General features: G+C 33.7%; 1 protein-coding gene and 1 long non-coding RNA gene across 18 annotated transcripts in view; both read right to left on the bottom strand.

Annotated features, from left to right (window-relative positions):
* LOC114319984 (uncharacterized) overlaps positions 1-11300 on the bottom strand; it is a 281641-nt gene extending 270341 nt beyond the window's left edge. Inside the window, exons 1-8 of one of the 16 annotated variants that reach the window (XM_082881691.1) lie at positions 4925-11300; positions 3764-3804; positions 3592-3639; positions 2700-2824; positions 2501-2576; positions 2074-2148; positions 1476-1999; positions 435-1100 (exon numbers count right to left, since the gene is read on the bottom strand). In XM_082881691.1, coding sequence (XP_082737817.1) covers positions 2561-2576; positions 2700-2824; positions 3592-3639; positions 3764-3804; positions 4925-5078 — 384 coding nt within the window. In that variant the 5' untranslated portion in view covers positions 5079-11300 and the 3' untranslated portion in view covers positions 435-1100; positions 1476-1999; positions 2074-2148; positions 2501-2560. The other 15 variants (XR_014336923.1, XR_014336925.1, XR_014336918.1 and 12 more) reach the window with 15 other exon arrangements.
* The window catches only part of LOC145788823 (uncharacterized), a 283308-nt gene that overhangs the window by 261484 nt on the left and 243 nt on the right, over positions 1-21581 (bottom strand). Inside the window, exons 2-3 of one of the 2 annotated variants that reach the window (XR_014336935.1) lie at positions 21370-21464; positions 11322-17935 (exon numbers count right to left, since the gene is read on the bottom strand). This is a non-coding gene — a long non-coding RNA (uncharacterized LOC145788823). Of the gene's footprint in view, positions 1-11321; positions 21465-21581 lie in introns of both variants that reach the window. The other variant, XR_014336934.1, reaches the window with a different exon arrangement.

A 21581-nucleotide genomic window follows, 5' to 3' on the forward strand; every position in this document is an offset into this window, starting at 1 on the left:
GTATATATATATATAATGAATAAACTCAGTAAAATCCTTTTGTTTAAACCTGTGTATATGTAATTAGTTGACACACTTGTTCAAGAGGGTAAAATAGTAAATTTTTAATTTTGTTAATAGAGTTAGGTGTTGTAATTTAGTCCAAAACCATATGAGGGTTTCTTATTAAACCACAAAGGATAAAATGAATTTTACCCGAAAAAAAATCAACATGTACCTCATTTTATTTTGAATTTAATTCCCTCTGCACCTAGAATAAATCTAAGCCATGCATTGATTTTTCTCTACGTATTTCTTTCTACTAGTTAGACCCAATGCATATTTAGAAAATTTCTATATATACCAGACGAGTTCTTTTTCTTTATTTTTAAATTTTTTTATTTTACCAACAAAAAATTTATTAATAAAATGAGTATATAGTGGGGAGAAACAAGAACAAAACCACACATCTCCAACACATAACAGCCACAATAATAGAACACTAAAATGTCAAAACATTATGTACCATTACATACTTGCTGGCAAGATACTTAGATACCAACATATAAGACCAAAGGCAAACAAAAAAAAAACACAACTCAATTGACCAACAAATCAAATAAATTAAACAAGGAAATATCTCTGTTGATATCATTTCCCCCTTGCTGTGGTGAGAGCGACCCCCAGTAGTGGCAGTGCCAATCTGTAGGCAGTAAGCACCAAATTGAGGTCCCCTATTGTGCCCATATGAGGGTAACAGCAGTAATAATGGAGCTATACATGGCTATGGTGTCTCAGAAAATGAACATGTGAAACCACTTGTGTTTTAGCATAGTTGGCATGCCTTGGTCAGGTTCATTGTTGTTATAGCCACCGGGTATTGTGCAACTGGCTGCAAAAGTTACAGTGGCAACGAGGGTGGACACCAATAGAAGAGTGTTGAATCAGTCCTTATAGCTATCTATGTTCACTTGCTCCAGTTGCACAGATGCTTGTTTCTTTTTAGCATTGAGGGTTTTTCTACAGTAAGCTTGTGGTGCACCAGCGGCTTTCAATGCAGTCCATGTTAACCGTTGCAAGATAAAAATGTCCCACAAATTTAAGCTATGACCACCTAATGGCTATTGAAATAGCAGGCCATTAAAATTCCTTCCAGTCAATGCTAAATAATAATTCATAGTAATATGAAAAGGAATGTTCACGCACAGACAACCTTTGGGGAACTTCAGCTTTAGCACTACAAGTGAAGAAGCATTTCGAGATTGTATATATGGCTGGCACAAGATTCACAATAGTAACCATTACATAACATTAATCATGAATAACAATAGATATAGCTTTGCTTGGACCCTATTTTGGCATATTAATGTAAGTGGAGTTTGATGCAAATAAAAATAAATAAATAACATGAAGAATCAAGAGCAGACATACCCTCATTTTGTTATGTTTGATTAGGTATCTGAAGTGTAGGGTTACTTAATTAGCTGAGGGCATACCTTTCGAAATGAGGGCATTCTTTCCATGTAGTATTCAGCAGAATCAAGAGCAGACACACCCTCATTATTCACTATAAGTCCACTCTTTCATCCCATGTTAGGGTACTAACAATCTTTGGATGCCAATCCATGGTGGCCAAATGCAAGGGTGTGTTTCCATGTTTGTCCCTCATCTTTATAAACCTTCTCGAGCTCAGGAGTTTGGAGAAAGTAACTAACCATGTTATGTCCTCTGCTCTTGGCAGCAACATGAAGAATATTTTGACCATGACAGTTGAGCAGTTCCCTCGAATCAGGCCAATACTGAAGCAACGCCTGGACAACATCAACATGGCCTTTAATTGATGCTAAATGAATAGGGAAGTAAGCCATTGTTGTCCCTTGCAATAGCACCTGAACTCTGTCTTCCTAACAAGTACTGAACCTCTTCAAGATAGCCCAATCATGCAATCAAGTGAAGTGGAGTCCTTCATCTCTTAATTGAATGAACCTTGGTTCTGATTTCATTAAGGCATCTAAAACACCTGGGATTTTAAAATAAATTGAGAAACAAAAATGCAAAAACCAAAGAGAAATCAAGAATAAGTGTTAGAATTACCTTGATTTCTTTTTAAAATGGCAGCATGAATAGGTGATTACCCTTTAAGTCTTTCATTTGTATTTTCAATCCCAACTGTATCACATAGAATATGCGTGACAAGTTCCAAAAACCCTACTTCAGCAGCTAGAAACAGAGCTGATTTCACTTCATTGTTCAGATAATATAACACTTCTGGATCTACCGTGATCAAATAATAAGCTACAACTTGGTGACTGTTCATCAAGGCCTTGTGTAATGATATGTTGCCCTTTTCATTTTTTACCCTCAAAAGCAGATTATCCTAATCAACGTCTCTCTAAAATTTCCCACCATTTTCAGAACACATTTGAATCCCCAGAGCATATAAATCAACCAGATCAATGTCAAACACTAAATACTTTTTTCCTTTTGTTCTCTTTTTGTTAAGTACTCAATAACAATGTACCTGATAGAATACTTTGAAGTAATCATCCTCAACATATAGAAGCACAAGAATTGCAAAAAGTCACGCCAACTGACCTCTGAAGCAACAGAAATTATTGACGTTACTTCAAAGAGACATAACAATCAAGTAAAACTGATACAAGGGAAGCCAAATACTCCCCTGAGACCGAGGGAAGATATCAGCAAGAAGGTTTTTGTACCGCTTCACAGGCTGTCTCAACCTTGCCCGCAGGGAAGGATAGAAGAAACAGACTTTACCACAAATGGGCAAAACCCTCCTCGACATAACCCCCATTTTCCAAGGAATTGAATTCAAACCCCTCCCCTGAAAAACCAAATCACAAATTCAAACCAAAATTCACCAAAACAACACTGACCCAATTGACCAAATGAACAATAATTCAGAAGAATTCCCAAAAATTTCATTTTTGTGGCAATTTAACGAATTGGACACAACAAAATTGCCAAAGAAAAGGTCACTAAACATATCAATTTTGCAAAATTCAAACAAATTTATCAAAGTTTAAATCATACCCACCAATCCAAACAATACTAAAATTCATATACTGAACAACCCAACTGCTAAGATCGTGATCTAGATAAGCCTACCAACGAATGGATAACATCTTCACACCATCAACACACACATTTACACATATATACAGATTAGAAACTTAAGATAACCACAGAATTTGTTACAGAAATGTAGCAGGAAAGTACAATTAGTTCTCTTTATAAAAGAAAATCAATTTAACATGCTTCAAAATTTCCAAGATGTCAATAGAACAATCAATTTATATACATGCATGCGTACATACATAAGTAGAAAAGAAATCTTGCTTCGTCTAAAAAGAAAAGTTAGAAATTCTTCCATAGCAGCACACCCATTTCATATCCAGGAATATTTGATGCAATGAACACAGCAAATTTGTGGAAAAATTAAACAGCAGCAACAGCCAAAGAAGAAGCATATATTTACACAATCAATAAAAAACAATTGAGATTTAGGATAATTTTTAGATAAATTTGCAGATGAAAAAACAAATCCAAACTTAGATACACAAAATTAATGCAAAAATGTCTTCCTCGTACCTGATTGAAGAACAATAGAGAGACGCACAAAATGGGTCGGTTTTGTACCTGAAACAAAACAACCGAAAATGCAAAGCGAACCCTTCATTCAATTTGAAGAATGACAAGTCCAATCACTTCAATGAAAGCTGAAATCAATAAAACAGAGCAACAAAAGAACACAAAAACAAACCTGAAAAAATAACGCAAGAAAGTTGAAGTTGAGGAAGAAACCTAGAAAAGGAGAAAATCGGAAGAGCAACTAAGAAGACAAGGCCAAACGAACACAAGAAAAATTGATCCTGAGAGAGAATCGTTTGATTGCAAATTTGAAATTTTGCCTCTTTCATAGAATGGTTATAGATACATGTAGCATTACCCTACCTTGTTAGGCTATGTTGTTCTAACTTTACTGTTGAATTTTTAATATATTTCAAAACCCACTAACGAGACCCAAGATCTTTTTGTCTTTAAAATTTTTTATTTCTCTCTTGAAAAACATTCGCAATTGTTAAATTATATCTCTAAATATTCATATCTTAACATTCTTATATAATTCAATGACTACAAATATTATAGGACATGAGATCACAAAATTTGACTAAACTTGTCTCTCAACCACTAATGTATAACTTCAATTATTGAACAAGATGAACAAAAGCAACTGCTGTATTATCTAACTTTCCAAACACAAAACTTCTGTCATTCAAACATTACAGAGTCCATAATTTACATTTATTATTATTTTTTTTATTAAAAAAAAAGAGTTGATTCTTAGAAAGATCTAAGGAAGCAAAGTTGACTAATCATGTTGGCTACAAAACAGAGGAACTGGCTGCTTAAACTATTTCACAGAAAGTGCTGAAGCAGTTAGCATAAATAAAAATCAAAATAGATACTTTTTTTCCCTTGTTTTCTTGCCCTCACGAATCTAGTTCTAATTTTTCAAGAAAAGAATATTTTGAAAATGAAACAAACAAGCTAATGTCATTTTAAATTAATTTCAAACTCAGGAAGTTGAATTATGTTCTTGTTGTGCTAAAAACCATAAAAAAATAATTGCAAAGGGAATAAAAAATAAATAAATAAATAAGGCAAAAGTGAAAAGCTGCAAAATAGGTACTCGGCCAAAAAAAACTTGTCTTCAAGAGGAAAAATGCACATAGACTCATTATGCAACAACTAAGACAGATACTGAGACACCCCTTCAAGTAGATACTATTGCTTTATTGTGCTACTTAAAGGTATGGAGCTAGTTTTGAAATAAAACATAAGTAACTCTAATTTTGCGTATAAATAGAAACTACAAGAGATAATCCAACAACATAAAGCTTCAAAGACAAATTTCGTTGACCTGATAACACCATTTGATTTTGCTGATTTCTTCCTTTATTGCATCGGTGGGCACTCTTCTTAGACCTTTTCAACTTCTTATATTGTTTTCCTTCAACAATTTTCATAAGCCATTCTGGTCTTTGAGTTACAAACATAAGATATCCCATAACCATTCCAAATACAAATCAGCATCCATACCCCATCACTACAACTTGCCAGCTAAATCTGCTTGACTTGTCCGGATTCTTGCCTTGTTGGAATGTTGGTGGAGGTGGCAGTGGCTGCAGTTCCTTACATTTCTTTGATAAGGGAATTCCACATAAAGTCAAGTTCCCACTATATGAATCATTTCCAAATGTATTAAACTGTCTCCCTTGAAGAATTGATCCTGCTAGTTGGTTGTCCGAAAGGTTTAGTACCTCATGAAACATCAAACTTGTTAATTGCCAAGGAATCTCCCCAACAAGCTTGTTTAAGGAAAGGCCCAATGATTTAAGGTTCGTTAAATTTCCAAGTGAAGTTGGGATATGGCCTGTAAGGTTGTTATGAGATAAGTTGAGACCTCGAAGAGAATTGAGCTTCGCAATGGATTTCGGAATATCTCATTGGAAATGATTGCTTGATAAATAAAAAAATTGAGAAGACCATCAAGATTCTTGAATATTCAATTTCAAATCCTTTCATCACCACCACCACCACAGAATCTTGATAATACATCTCACCCATCACATTCATCATAGCTTCAAATTTTTCGATATAATTGGTTGGCAAAGGGCCGCTAAACTCATTGTAACATATGTTAATAATCCTCAACTTAGTGAAAGGAAATTTACTCTTGGTCTTAAAGGCGTCTATGTGACCATGAAACCTATTAAATCTCAAGACCAGACCCGCAATTCCAGAAGAGTTCCTAACCAATTGGGGAATGTATCATTTATCTTGTTTATTCCAAGATCCAGAACTTCCAAGTGTTCACAATAGAGCAAAGATCGCGAAACTTGTCCTTCAATCTGGTTGCCATTCAAGTTAAGATTCCTTAGTATGTTACCTTTTTTAAATGTTGCAGTAAAGGTTCCATGAAAGCTATTCATCCCTAAATTCAGCACTGAGAGACTATTGCTGAAGTTTCCCGAACAATGTGGAATAATTCCACTGAAATTGTTATTAGACAGATCAAGAATTTTAAGTGAGTTTAGACTGCAAATTAAAGGAAGGATTTCTCCTTTCAATTTATTTTATTGTTTAAGTTAGAGAAAGCAATTGTGGTGATAGGTGGAATAGGGAGTGGTCCATGGAGTAAGTTGGAGTGTAGGTCAATAAATTGTAGTGTTAGCCATGGAAGTTTCTCTAAACCAGTAAGAAATTATTAGAAAGATCTAAATCCTTCAATGAATTTTTCCCCACATCCAATACCCATTTTGGAACTGCACCAATTTTGTTGTTTGAAAGGTCTAGAGAAAGCAATTCAACCTGTACTCTCAAGAAGTTTGGAAATCCGCTTGCAAGAAGCTAATCCTGTAGTGTAAAATTTGAGCATGGTAGAGTTGACACTGTTATTGATGCTCAATGAGAGACCATTATGTGAAAGGTCAAGATGGGAGAGATATTTTAGCCTTAAAATCTTATCTAGCTCGACTATACCACTTAAGTTATTTGATGAAAATTACGAGTGTGTCAAGTTTGCAAGTTCATAAACAGCTCCTGGAATTTGTTCTTGCAACTTATTGCCACTCAATTCTATAGAAACCAGTGAAGGTAGAGTAAATAACCAAGATGGTATTGTCCCATTGAGTGAGTTATTTTTAAAATCAAGGTAAGCTAACCTGGAAAGCCCAATTGCATACAAAGGAATGGGACCTGTTAGCTTATTTCCACAAAGGTCCAAGAAAGCAAGTTGGCTCATGTTGCCAATGGAATCTGGTATTTGTCTATTCAAATTGTTATTAGAAAGAAACAAGTGAGTAAACTTTGCAAGGTTTGAAATCGATAAAGGGATTTGACCGCTAAAACTATTATACAAGAAGTACAAATTGGTGATTTGTTAAGGTTCCCAAGAGAAGCTGGAATGGACCCTGAAAAGTTGCACTCAATGAGGTACACACTATTCAAGGCTTAAAGATTGCTGATTGAATCAGGCACTTGGCCAGAAAAACTTGTCCTGGAGAGATCAATAATCTGAAGGGAACTAGTTATATTAAATTTTGGAAGTTTACCTGTGAGGTTTCTGTTATCCCATACCTCGAGCTTTTGTAGGTTTGGGAGGTGGAAAATGTTTTATGAGAATTTCCCACGCAATTCACAATAAGCAAGACTGAGAGATGTCAAAGAAAATTGATTTAACAAAGTATGAGGTAAAGGTGAAGAGATATCCAATGCATCAAGGTGTAGTTCTCTTAACTGGATTAGGTTCTGAAGGAGCATATTGAAAGTGTGTTGTTCAAGTCTCCCCTCATGAATACCAGAAAAATCGAGCGAAATCAATTTGGACAGGCGGAGATTTCTGAAGGAATTCGACCTGAAAATAAAGAGTTCGAGAGGTTGAGATGGGTCAAATTCATGAATGAGCAAAACTTAGACGATATTATAGAGAATTTGAAGTCATTGAAGGCAAGATTGAGCCTTTGGAGCTGACGAATGTGGAAAAGGCTGCTATTGCTTTGGATGGTGCCCTGAAGCTCTCTACAACTGAGGTCAAGTCTAATTACATGACCATTCAACCAGTCATATATGACACCCTCCCATGAGCAGCAATCAGTACTCTCATTCCAGAACTCCATTTTAGGATGAGAATAAGATATACACTGTAAAAAGGTAAAGCCACTTATGACAAATGTTTTTTTAAATTGGAGTAGTGCAAATCTATGATCCTCAAGGCACGTGGGGCGTGCAGAAGTAGAAGAAGACCGTGATGATGAACGTGTAAGAACTTGAGAAAATGAGAGAAACAACAGAAATTGATGAAGCAATATTAGCCAACTCATTTCTACTTATGGAAATCAAAGATATCAAAATGAATAAGTTGGATATTTGATGATGGAGAATGATAAGAGAAAATGTATTCTTCTTATACACACTACTAAGTAACAGTAAGTCTTTCTCTGGTGTAGACCGTCAAGTAAGGCAACCACGTAAATTGTAATTATCCACTCTTCAAACAAGCTTGTCTTCCATCAACGTTTGGTATGACGGAAAATGAAAATCAACTGAAACATTTTATGTTGATCATGGAAAAAAGTTTATTTGGGCGAAAAATATTTTTTGAACTAAACTCCTTTCCTACCAACGACATCAGATGACCTCCACCTCCATCACCCTACCACTATTACCGCCAACACAACCACCACAATTCCTGCCCTATCACTGCCGATGTTGCTGCCACGCCAACATTACCACTACTACAATCACTAGCACATTAATTTTACGATCAAATGTTGAAAAATATTTGTTTTTTATTTGTAATAAACATTTTCAGTAACAAAATATATTTTACCAAAACAAATAGAGTGGTAATTCTAGTGGTCCCAAAGCTAGCAAAGGTTGTCCACAAGTCATGAAAAAAATTTGGAGTCGGTATTACTAAGCAAGTAATGCAACAGTTTGAGACTGGAATTGTTAGAGAGATGTAAGAAAAACCAAACCGGGTAGGTGGGTTATTTCTTAAGGAATGTGGCAGGAAATAAGTAGTTTGAGGTGGACACATGTTAGCCAAACTCATATTGAGAGAGAGAGCGAGAGAGAGAAAGAGAAAGAGATTTCCAAGTCATCCAATACAAGGTCTACCCTCAGGCTCTATATATTAACTTTCATTTTAATTTTGGTGAAATATTGAGATATCCCATGCACGCATTTTTATTTTATAATCAAAATTTTCAATTCTTCAGAGCTCCAGATTAAGTTATAGACGTGAAGAGTTTACTTTCAAGACAGACATTTAAGAGGGAAAAAACTTAACACTAGGGAATGAAATCTTGTTACATTTACAATGAAAATTGATTGATTTATATGGCCAATTTTTTCAAATGCAATTTTAGGAAATTTTAACTAGGGGTGCAACTCAAGCATATTCAGCTAGGTTGAGGGGTTTCTCAAGTTGTGCTTAGAGTTGTCTAAACCTTCCCAAGTCTGACCTCTAGCCCAATTTTGTGTGCTCAAGGCTGGCTCAAGCTCAATATATTGAACTTGGGGATAAGAAACCGTTGCACATAAAGTTAACCAAAAAAAAAAGTGGTTTCATTCACTAACTACAATTTTTTAAGTACAAACAACCAGGTGATATGAAATTGGCATGAACAACTAAACATAAAATCCTAATATTCTTCTACTCATAGCACCAACAAAAAATTTATAATTGGAGTTAAAAAAACATAGGGACTATCAAAAAAAAATCCTAGGTTTGAGCCTTCTAACAAAATAAACTTTGAGTGTTTAACTTTGTCAATTTAAACCATATTATTTTGATTTGTTTTCAAATTAAACCATTTGTCTGTTTTTGTTATGTAAAACGGATGGGAAAAAGGTATTTTATTAAAAAAAATGAGGAAAATGTTGTGCATGGTGATACAATATAATAGGGTATATACGCAAGGTAAATAGACATGTGGCATAATATGATTGGAGTTAGGACTAAATTGACTCAAATTGACAATCAAAATGATAAAAATTAAAACTTAAGGGACTAAAATGATAAGGAACGACTTTAGCGACTAAAACTGTCTTTTAGCCATACTGTTCTCGTTAACAATATAGATGGATGTTAGAGCTATGACCAAATTGATTCAAATTGACAATTTTGAGGACCCAAATGACAAAACTGAAACTTAAGGGACTAAAATAAAAAAAGATTGCATACTTTAGGTATAGACTATCTTTTATCCAAGTTTTGATATTTGGAAAAAGAAAACAAGTTCACCCACTTGATAGTGCCCAAGAAAACTATCCTTATTTTCTGTATTTTCTTTCTTCACAACTTCACAAACTTTTTCATAAATTTAAGATCGAAATACAATCTTAAGATTATCCAAGAAATATCTGATATCCATTCATTTAAATTGTTTTTAGAAATGTTAAAGTTAGTAAGTTGTGCAATCTCTAATGGACCCTAAAAAGTGGGTGAATACATCTTATAAGCTTAAAGCTAAACTAAAATGATATCATTTTAGGATGTGTAGTTTAAAATAAAAACGTAATATTTTAATGTCATTTTACTTTAATTTCAATGTTATGTTGTTGAATTATGTATTTCACAAACATGTTTTACTATGATAAAAATCATAACAAAATCATTATTTAAAAAAATGACAATACTAAAAAGTTAAAAAATATGAGAGGTACAAACTGCTTAAGGATCAAAGATTGTTGATTGAATTAGGTAGTTGGTCAGAAAAAAAACTGGTTTGAGAAGAAAAATTATCCAATGTTCCTGTAGATAATTCAAAGAGAATGGCTTCTTTCCAATCTGAATATGGACTAAAGAATGTTGTTTGAGCACTCAAACTGTCTACCCATTAACATATTAAATATTGGGTCAAGTTTTTCAATTTGGATCTAATTGTGAATTTGTAAATAAGTAGACAAAATCTTAACCATTAATTTATAAAAGTGTCAATGTGACAAACATCTATTGCTCATACTAAACTAAATGTCCAGTTTGAATATCTGGATTGGTTGTGGAATACGGACATTCAAACTAGAGAAGCTCCACGCATAGCCAGAAATTGAAGGGAACAACAAGACACATTAAGATCAGTTGACATACAAATGGGAGAGTTGGCAGAGAAAATACTGCCAGCTTCTTTTTTAATGTTCATAACAACCATTCAGTTTGTAGTTTATTGTATTTGGGAGAGTTGGCTGAGAAAATACAACAATGTGGACGTTTGGGAAGTGGCTATTTTTTAGGCTTATTGGCTATTTGACTATTTTAGTTGGCTATTTTAGTTTTTGTGTTTAGAAAGATGTGATGAACTTTTTTTTGTTATTGTTGTATTAAAAAATGTGTTTGAAATGATTGTATAATGCAAAATGACCAGAGTGTCCCTACAAAAAAAAAAATGATGCAGTCAATGCTGTGGCAGTTAGTACACTGCCATGGTCCAGTTTGTTTCTATGAAATGGAAAAAAGTACATGCTGGGTTCAAAACAAAGTACAGGTTGGTCTGAGGCGGATGTGTAACCCAAGGGTAAAATAGTATTTTTATCCGTTAGTGGCATCCAGCTGGACAGCCTCACTGTAGCCTCAGCTACACTAAGGCTATTTTGCTTTTTTTGACAAACAGGCTAAAATAGCCTATCCCACAGCTTCCCAAACACCGCCAATATAGCACACCAAACTATCATAATTGAAAAATATAAATCCCATTGTTGATTGTATTTCCATGATTCTTTTCTTGCTAATGAACAACATTTCCAATCAATACTCTCAGAATCACCATTTTCCTACCGTAATTAATCACAAAATTCCCACGTCTCAATAGTAACAAATGCTAGACAATATCTCCAGTGTGATCCCTCAGTCACCATTGAATTGAGAATGTTTTTACCTCCCAACAAGCAAACTTCGCAAAATTTTAAAAATGAGTAACACATCATTATTTTCAATGCAAATTCTCTATCAAGTAGCCGACAATTTTGTCATTCAAAAATGATTAAGAACGAAACAAGGGAAATGGTTTGAGTTGTTACTTTTAAGATTGCACTTTAAAGTTAAAAAACTCAACGAGGCCAAGTTTGACTAAAATCCAATTTAAAAGCAGCTATATACAAAAAGTACAAATCTTTAAAGGTTGCTACATGATACGATAAAAGAAATAAGAAAGAGTCATGATATGCAACTCTTATTTAACTCGTGTTTTAAGAAAACTAAACAACTTAACAAAGCTTTAGAACTCAATATAGCAACAAGGGTAAAATCTTTTGAAGTGATCCTGTATAGTTGCTATCCGGATGCACACAGACTCAAATGCAACAGCTACATGAGACACCCCTTCAAGTCGACACCATTGCTTTATTGTGCTACTTAATGGAACAGATCTAGTTTTGAAATAAAAGCATTAGCAACTCAATAATATCATATACATAGAAACCATAAAAGATAATTCAAAAAAGTAATGCTTCAAAGATAAATTCTACTTACCTAAATGACACCATTTGTTTTTACTGATTTCTTCCTTTACTGTGTCAGTGGGCCTCTTCTTGGACTTTTTCACCTTCTTATATTGTTTTCCTTTAACAATTTTCAGCAGGCATTCTGGACTTCGAGTCACAAACATAAGATATCCCATAACCATTCCAAATACAAAGCCACATCCATACCCCATCACAACAACTTTCCAGTTAAATCCACCCTCCCAATCTGAATTTTCATCATGTTGGAGTGTTGGTGAAGGTGGCAATGGCTGTTGTTCCTCACATATCTTTGATAAGGGGAATCCACATAAGGCCAAGTTCCCATTGTATGAATCATTCCCAAATGCATTAAATTGGCTCCCTTGAGGAATTCGTCCCATTAGTTGGTTGTCTGAAATATTTAGTACCTTAAGAAACATTAGACTTGCCAGTTGCTGCGGAATCTCCCCACAATCATTGATTTTTCAAGAAATAAATTCCAAGGAGAGATTCCGAAATCCATTGGAAGGCTTAATTCACTTCGGGGTCTTAACTTATCCCATAACAACCTCGAAGGCTGCATTCCAACTTCACTTGGAAATTTGAAAAACCTTGAATCATTGGACCTTTCCTCAAACAACCTTGGGTGAAAGTAGAAAAATCAATGCAGGTTTAAGAACAAAACATATGATGTCATTCTTGAAGTACATCAAAATTTTCAAACAATTTAACAAAATTTACAAACACTCTACAAGTTGATAAAAACACAAAACCACATGTACTATTCTTAAGGGTAAAACACTTGATATAAAATTCCATCAACATTTAGCACTTAAATAAAAATCAAAACCAAAATGTCTCTATCTCATATGATCATCTATTTTATATAGAGTCCATGTTCTATATGTAATTATGTGGCCACTCAGTTCCTTGGGACAACACTTTGGAAAATTTAAAATCTACTCAAAACAGTAAAGGGTGCTGGCTATGTTATTCCGAATTTGGATAGTGGTGTTTATGGTGGGTTCAACAAGACAAAGAACCAAAATACTGGGGATGGTGTGTTACTTCAAGTATTCTCAAAACGAAACCCAACAATAATTTTATTAAAATTATGAAGTAATGGAATGTAACCAGTAAAGGCAACAAATTAATTTAATATCTAATTTGACATAAAATTGAGTTTGGCATAAGAATCTCATAAAATCCATCAAAATACAATAATTACATAAGGTTATTTGTACACAAATTTCAACCAAAACTAACTTGAGCATGATACCCAATTCAAGGTAATACAGTTTTTTTTTTTTTTTTGATCGGCAAATGTTAGTTATTAGATTAGCACCTATGAGAGAAAATCTCCCCACTCTTGGCAAAGTACCTAAATGCTTGCACTCTCTTAATTCAACTGCCCTAAGAGGAGTTGAACCCATGACCTCCCTAGGGACTAAACCCTAAGGAAGGCATGGTGGCTAACTAGGCTAGGCCTAGTTGGTTAATTCAAGGTAATATAGTATCTCACAATAAAAGATAATAATTGCATATGATCATATTCTTTTTTCTTTTTCTTTTTTTCTTTTTTTGATTAGCAACAAGAGAGCACTTTATTAATGATAAAAGAGAAGTACAGCAAAACCAAAAAGGAGCAAAAATTGCATCATAACAAATCCATCTCATCCCAACTAGGTTGAAAGAAAGCGAAATTATGTGCAAGCTCCACCAAGAGAAAACAAAGTGGTTTGCAACAGATCAACTACAGCAAGAGAAAGGAAAGAAAAGAACAAAACAAAACAAAACCATACTCCTACAGCCCAACACCAAAACCCAACGACACCAAACTGCCATAAGGCATCCCGAAAGCCAAGTAAACAAAGGCAATAGATCAACATGGAGTCAAGGTGAATAACAACAACACAGCAGGAGCAAAGAAATCAACATCACAGCAGCAGCAACAAGAAACCAATGTGACAATCAACCTCACAGCATCATCAAGCAATATTTAATCTCAGCAGCAAACATTGAAGCACCAAAAATTCAATCTCAGCACTAAAAGCATTCAGTTCACAGCTTCATGTTCTTTATGTCTCCTTTTTTCATTTTCCATTTTCTGTACATGAGCATGGATGATTTTGGTTCTTCTTAGCTGAAGGTAGCTTCTTCTTTCTTTTTTTTTTAATTTCTATTTCTATCCAACAACAAAGGAGATGACAAAGGAAGCTATACATAAAAACATAAAGTCAAACTCATCAATTTAGTTTTGTGCATTTCCTTTGTTTTTTTTTTTTTTCCCATTTTCCTTCACTAACAACCAAAATAAAGCATTAATAACCAAAGCAACAATCATACATGAAAATTCGTAGAACCTCAATACAACAAGAAAATTCATGGGAATAATTACAACATTATAATAAGATTTTTAATCATAGATACAATACAAACATAAAATAGAAGGGCATAGACATAAAGAGAGAGAGACCTCTGTTCGGAATTATCAAAACCAGAGTTGGAATCAGAGAAGTCAACAGGAACAATGGTGTGGCCGGAGCTGTAAAGGTCCTTGCTGGTGACATCTAGGGTTTGATCATCGATACATTTGGCCCTCAAATGGAGTGAGAGATGAAAGAGTGAGAGGCCTTAATCGGTTAACCAGGTTGCCTATTTTCCACTATTAAACAAGTGAATGGTTGGGATCAAATTTAAGTAATCTTAGGGTTTAGAATTAATTTTATATTTAAACTATTCGATTTGATATCAATTTTATCTCTACCATAACTAAACAGAAGTTGATGTGACACTATTTGAAATTTCATTTCTAATCGACATTTTAGAGATAGTTTGGGAGCTAAAATAAAGTTTTAAATGAAATTTGGGAGTCACATTATCAATTTCTGTTTGATTATAAACAAAAGCTAATGATGGAGGTAAAATTGATCTAAAATCAAATAGTTTAAATATAAAATTAATAATATTAAAACAATATAAATTGAATTGATTTTTTAGTGATAAAGAGGTAAAATGATATTTTCCCGTAATGTTTTGTATTTCACAAGGTTGTAGATGACATCAATTAATGAGAGTTAAAATATCATACGGTAGGTAGTAATTAGACTACAAAATTACATAAATGAGTTGTTCATTTATTTCATTTACATTCAAGTAAGATGGTATTACCTCGCGATTACGATTTATTAAGCTTCTAATTTTGATCAAAACAATAATGTGCTCTACAATTTCTGACACTAACATTTCGTTTATTTGGGTGAAAATGTAAGACGCACTTATTAGTGCTTTAATGGAATAACGTTATCTGAAATGTAAGAAACACTTATTATTGCTTTAATGGTTTAATGTTATTTTTAGTCATCAAAATTATGGACGAAATTGAAATTTTATCATCGAAAGAGTTAAAATTTGAATAAAAAATATATAAAGAACTACATCCGAATATATAAAGACGTGCATCCAAATATTCCATCCAAGCATCAAAAGAGAAATGTTGATGGAAAAAATACAGTTGAAGAAGTTAACAATTATCGTGTCGTTCGATTGGATTCTTTTCCCTCTCTCCAAATAGAAAATTTGCAAACCTAATATATCTTGCCATATATGATTGTCATAGTTTTTATGCTTGCTGTCTTCTTCCTCCTTGTAAGTTATCTATGGACCAAGATAAAAAGCTCCTAGAAGAAAACTAAGGGCCAACAAACTGAATACCACCACTCTACCATCACCGCTGCAACTCCACCACCATCACCTAATGTTATTTGTACTTTGATTAATAAGGAAACGAAAGAAATTTGAACATAAAAAATTAATAACACAATGATACACCTTCAAAATAAAACACAACTTCACCTAATCCAAATCAATGCTACAAAGAAGCTTTTACTACCACAAACAAAATAGAACACCAAAAAAAAAATTCAAAACAGCAGTAGAATTTCATAATTCAATTGGCAAGGAACCAAAATAATATCAGAAAACGAGAAATTAAATCACAATTGGCAAAGACCCAAAGTCAACTTATTCGTATAGTAATACTTAACTTTTGTGATTCTATCGCAATCAAGTGGGTAATTGATTCAGACACCACAGCAGAGTGTAACTTTTTCACAAATCTTGTTCGTATAGTGAATTTTTTACAATTCACTATGGTAACCTTTGGATCATATTACACAAGTAAATCAAAATTTTGTTTCTCTTTTCATCTTTTTCCCCATTTTCTAAGCAACCAAAAGAGCGTAAAAGGAATCTACGCACCAGATTCGATTCCTCAAAAGATCTTGAAATTAGTAGTATTTGTCAAAGATTCAAAGTAGATAAAGAAAAGAAAAATACCTAACCTTTATGTTGGGGAGAATAGACGACTCAAGCAACTACATTGAACTGAGATAGGGGGCTCATGATGCACAGGAACCCCCGAATGAAAATGAACACTAATTTAAACATTTACAAAATTCATAGATGCATTTCAACATTTACAAATTTTCCATTAAATGCATCTCCAACAAAGGGAAAAAGGAAACAAATTCCACCAACTAGGAAACTCAACAAAGAGGGAGAAGGGGTTAGAAAACTTTTGTCACAAAAAAAAAAAAATGTTGCAATGTGTAACTTTACCATGTGTATAATGCTACTGACTTCGATTTCCCTTACTCTACCACTAATTACACCACACTTCCTCTTGGCTTTGATAATCTCCTCTTTTGGTGAAAAATAAAAGAAATTGGAAAGACAAATAAAATTGTAATTATATTCTAAAGTCATCAATAATTACCTTAAATACTATTCTCATATCAATTTTACATCTCACGATGTTAAATGGAAAGATCTAATCGTCTACTACCAACCCAATTTCCAAATTTTTTCGGATTAACACTCCGTAGGTACTTGAAGGTAAAATTTCAAATATCTATATTATGAAATTGTAAAATTTGTGAGATTTTGTTTTTCCCCCTGAACTTTCTACATTTTAATAAATTAATACAAATGAACTAGAACAGTGACATATTTCTTGTCAATATTAGTATGAGTACATAACTTAGGAAATTTTGCACCCGATCTTCAAAGAATTGTTATATTTTTTCTGACTCCATGACAAGTTCCCTATTACCAAAGACATGTGTTGATTTGTTTTCTTTTCTTATCAATTTTTTTTTTTTTTTTGGAAGGGGTGGTTGGGGGACTACATCCGACACAAATCTATGATTAAAGTCAACATTACTCCTTCAACTGTATTCAATTTTATTTTTCTTGTTTACCTTAGTTCATATCCTCATGGCTTCAATTTTTGTCCATTTTTGTGTGTGCACGGGTGTGTGTATTAAAGTTCACTATCTTCTCAATAGAAGAAAAAAAATGTAGCTATCTAATTGTTGATAAAAAAAAATTAGAAGAAAATAAAAAAAGAAACAGAAAGAAAAATCAAGCTTTGGTATATATACTTCTTGTTGTTCGAAAAGATTCAAGGGAAAATATGGCTCCAAAATACAACAAATACAAGCAAAGAAATAAAGTAGCACACCCGCCAGTGCCCTGCTTTCAATTAAAAGAGAGCAAATACTAGCAAACAAATAAATTGACATACCCGCCAGTACCCTGCTATCAATTAAACGAAAGCAAATAAATAAATTGACACACCCGCCAGTGCCCTGCTATCAATTAAAAGAAAGCAAATAAATAAATTGGCACACGCGCCAGTGCCCTGCTATCAATTACAAGAAAGCAAATAAATAAATTGGCACACCCGCCAGTACCCTGCTATAAATTAAAAGAAAGCAAGGAAATAAAGTGGCACACCCACCAGTGCCCTGCTATCAACTAGAAAGCAAAGGAACGCAGATAAATTAGCACACCCGTCAGTGCTACTGCTTGGAGGGAGGGAGGTATACCTTTACTTCTATTTAAAGATGGTGAAATTGAGGACCTACGAAAAAAGAAAACAGAACATGAAAATGAGTTAGAAAATAAGACAATGCTTAAGGAAATTTAAGATTATGGGGAGAAAGGGTAGAATATATGTACGACGAATGTCATTTTGCACATATCCTTTCGCATTAACAAACCATCTACACAAACACACAAATATAATCATTTAGCTCTTGAAGTAATACAGTTACTTTCATTATATATTGTAAAACTGCATATAAATCCAATCCAAGATTACTTTGAGCTACAAATTTTCTATAGATTGAATATAAACAGATAATTTATTATTTTTTAAATATATATTCCACAATCATTGCCACTGGATCCGCAATTACATTAAAATCCCCATGTTTTCAAAAATATGTTTCAAGTTTTAACTAGGGCTAAAAAAATAAACCATAATGTCTTCCAATTCCTAGAATAGAAAGCAGACTTTCTGTTGGGGAATGACCATATTATATGAACCAACTGTCTTTGTATTTTCGTTAAAACACAAAAAAAAAAATTGTCTTTGTATTTTTGCGTCATTTTGGTTTTAGATCAAGAAATAAACAAAACACCATCAGCACTACGAATTGCAGAGCTGTTTTCGTTGATAAGGTTTTCAAAAGGGCACTGTTGGAAAATAAAACAAGTAATGCCATGTAAATAAAAAATTCATACATAAAATTTATTCTGAACTATATAATTGCTCAAGCATGTTGTTTTCCATAGTTTTTGTGACAAATTCTGTATAACAATTATGTTTAAATGTGTGCATTGGATAATTGAAAATGGAAGATCCAAAGTCTCCCCATGCAAAATTGCACTTGTAAACCTTGCAAAACCCATATTATAGCAAATATTATTGCACCTCTAAAGGCTTTAAACAAACTAAACTACTAAAAGAATTTCCCACTTATGGCTGATTTCATGAAATGAACAAAATGTGCATGTTTTGTTAGGGTTGTATGCCGGTGATCATAGTTTGTGTCACCAGGTAAGTGTTGTTAACCAAGGGGGAAAAAACACTCAATATGGTTGTGTGCCTAATGAGTATATAATTATGGTCACATAAAAGAACACGTAACACAAAGCACTCACTCACAAAAATATATTCAATACAACAATGTTTACAGTAAAATAATAAAATTCAAGCAAATCAAATAATCCAAATCCTTGACAATGAAATTATTGAACAAATACCTCAAGTAATACCATTTTCAGAATTTTTTTTTAACAAAAATAATTTAAAACCATTACAGTTAAAAAGAAAATTCAAAAGGAACCTAATTCGTGCATGCATTACTTGCATATATCCAATGATTTGTCACAAAAGAAGAATGAAAAAGATTTTAAAGTTATTACATTTCACATAAACATAGATTTGTAGAAATGAATGTAGCAAATAAAAAATTAATGTGAAGCACAATGCTTTCCCAACCAATGTGCTAGGTTTTGAATGAGCTAAAATTCAAAAAAATTCAGTAAGATATAATTGATCATTGGATACCCAAGTTATATTTGGAGGTTGTTTGGGATGTTCTAAATAAGTGCACTTTTTGACTTTTTATGAAATATGGGTTGGGTTTGAAGTGATGTGGTAGAGAGGTGATGTGACTTAAATAAGATAGTGACTTTTTGACTTTTTAACTTATTTTGAAGATGCCAAACTTAGCCTTGATCTATTTCAGTGAGCTAGATTTTAACCATTTTCGGTACCCAAAATAGTTTGAAATATCTCATGCTTAACACTAATTTACCAAAAAGATTTACTTATCTTCTTTCTAGTAAGTAAAAAGGGCAGCACATTCAAATTCCTCTCCAAATGCTCTTCACTAAAGTTTATTTTTGTTGATCCAAAATAAATAAATAAATAAAATAAAAAATAATGCATTTTTACCAACATCTTAAATGCAATCAAAATTCAAAGAACAATTTGAAAAAAATTGTTTAAAATCCAATTTGGAATTGTTTCGAACAGTCTCTCATTCTTCGGATTATCTTAACTATGATCAAAAAATCGTTTAGAACAATTTGGAACAACTTAAATCCAATCAAATTCAAACATTTTAAACACTAGGGAGAAAAATAGTTTAAAATCGTTACCAAGTTTGGAAAAAAAACCCTCAAGTTGTAGTTTCACTAGCCCAATGTTCAAAATTCTGAGATAATCCAAAGAATGAGAGACAAAATTGGATAAAAATCAAAATGAATAGAGTTTCCAGCAGCAAAAAATGAAGGGTTAGTAAAAGTTATAATAAATAGGTCATATGGGTTTTCACCCCCACAAACAATGAACTTAAAAGTAAAAAGTCAACAAGCAAAGAAGAGTTCACAAAATCGACCATAACACAATGAATGAGAGAGAGAGAGAGAGAGAGAGAATATATCAGCAAAAGAACACAAGAAGATGCAGACTTCAACTGCTTCTTTATATTAACACAGAATTGGAGTAAGGCTCACAAAATGGACCGACATATATACTAGATTGAGTTGCAGAAAATGGTGATGGAAGTGTTTCAACTTTGTGGGAAGGTCTTTGAGTAGCGTCGTAGGAAGCATCGTAGGAGGGAGAGAAAATTGTCGGAGTCACTTTGGGAGAAAAACGTTAGGGCTTTCTTAGAGGGGAGAAAGCAAGAGAGAGAGACAAATAGAGAGAGAGAGGAGCTTTTCCATCAGGACAACAACTGGTTGAGAAAGTTTCAAGTTTTTTCCATTAAATTATTCAATGGCTTAGATTAGTTTGTGAAGATTCAATGGTACAGACCACTTTGACGAATTACTAACAATGGAATCAATAGCCTTCTGCATGAGGCTAGACAGAATGCCGTGGTGCCCACCAGATGTTACAGCAGTCAACACACTAGGCTGGCGAGACCGATCTTGACAAAGAGCAACCAAGGAAAGTAGGCTCAGAATTCGAATCTTTTCAGGAATTGCGTCCCCATAACTCAATAATGACACCAACTCATTAATGAGCTCAGGCTCATTGTTAGAGAAAGAAGCCAAGTCATCAGTATCGCCACATGCTTGAACAAGAACTATGGAGGCATATAGGCGAATGCACGTGTACTGTTGTCGGGCAGCTAATGAGCTGAAAGCCCTTGCAAACCGTAATCTTGTCAAAAGTGAAAATCTTAAACTTGGGGGCACTTTGTACTCTATGACTAACTTATCCAAAAGTTCAAGGTCAGACTCTTGATAAGTGTTAATGTTAGGCAAATGAATGATTTGTAAACCTTGGGTTGATTGTTCATTAGCCGGAAGTTCATTGGATGACTCATTCGTGGCATAGAACTCAAAATGGAGGGTGGAACCTAGCTCATAAGCAATTGGCTCAGATCCATCCTCTATAGCACATGTAATTAATCCAAGGCCTTCTTCCTTCCCCCCCAAGCTTGCGCAAAAGCAAACAACTTTGAATTAAGAGAAGTATCTCTTATGACATACTTTCCAATTGTTTTCTTCGAGAAAGCTGCCAAAGTTTGCAGGCAAGCCTCAACCACATCCGCATCGATGGAAGCAAGCAGAGATGAAAGATGACGCTGCATATCCACATAAGAAACAAAAATGAATTTTACACAGAAAATGGGGTAGGGCGGAGTAAGGTAAGGAGTGCATTTCTGTTGCAACAAGGAAACTCCAAAAAGAACAATATAAAA

Source organism: Camellia sinensis, chromosome 7, assembly GCF_055761805.1.
Source record: "Camellia sinensis isolate YWXY chromosome 7, ASM5576180v1, whole genome shotgun sequence".
NCBI classification, from domain to species: Eukaryota; Viridiplantae; Streptophyta; class Magnoliopsida; order Ericales; family Theaceae; genus Camellia; species Camellia sinensis.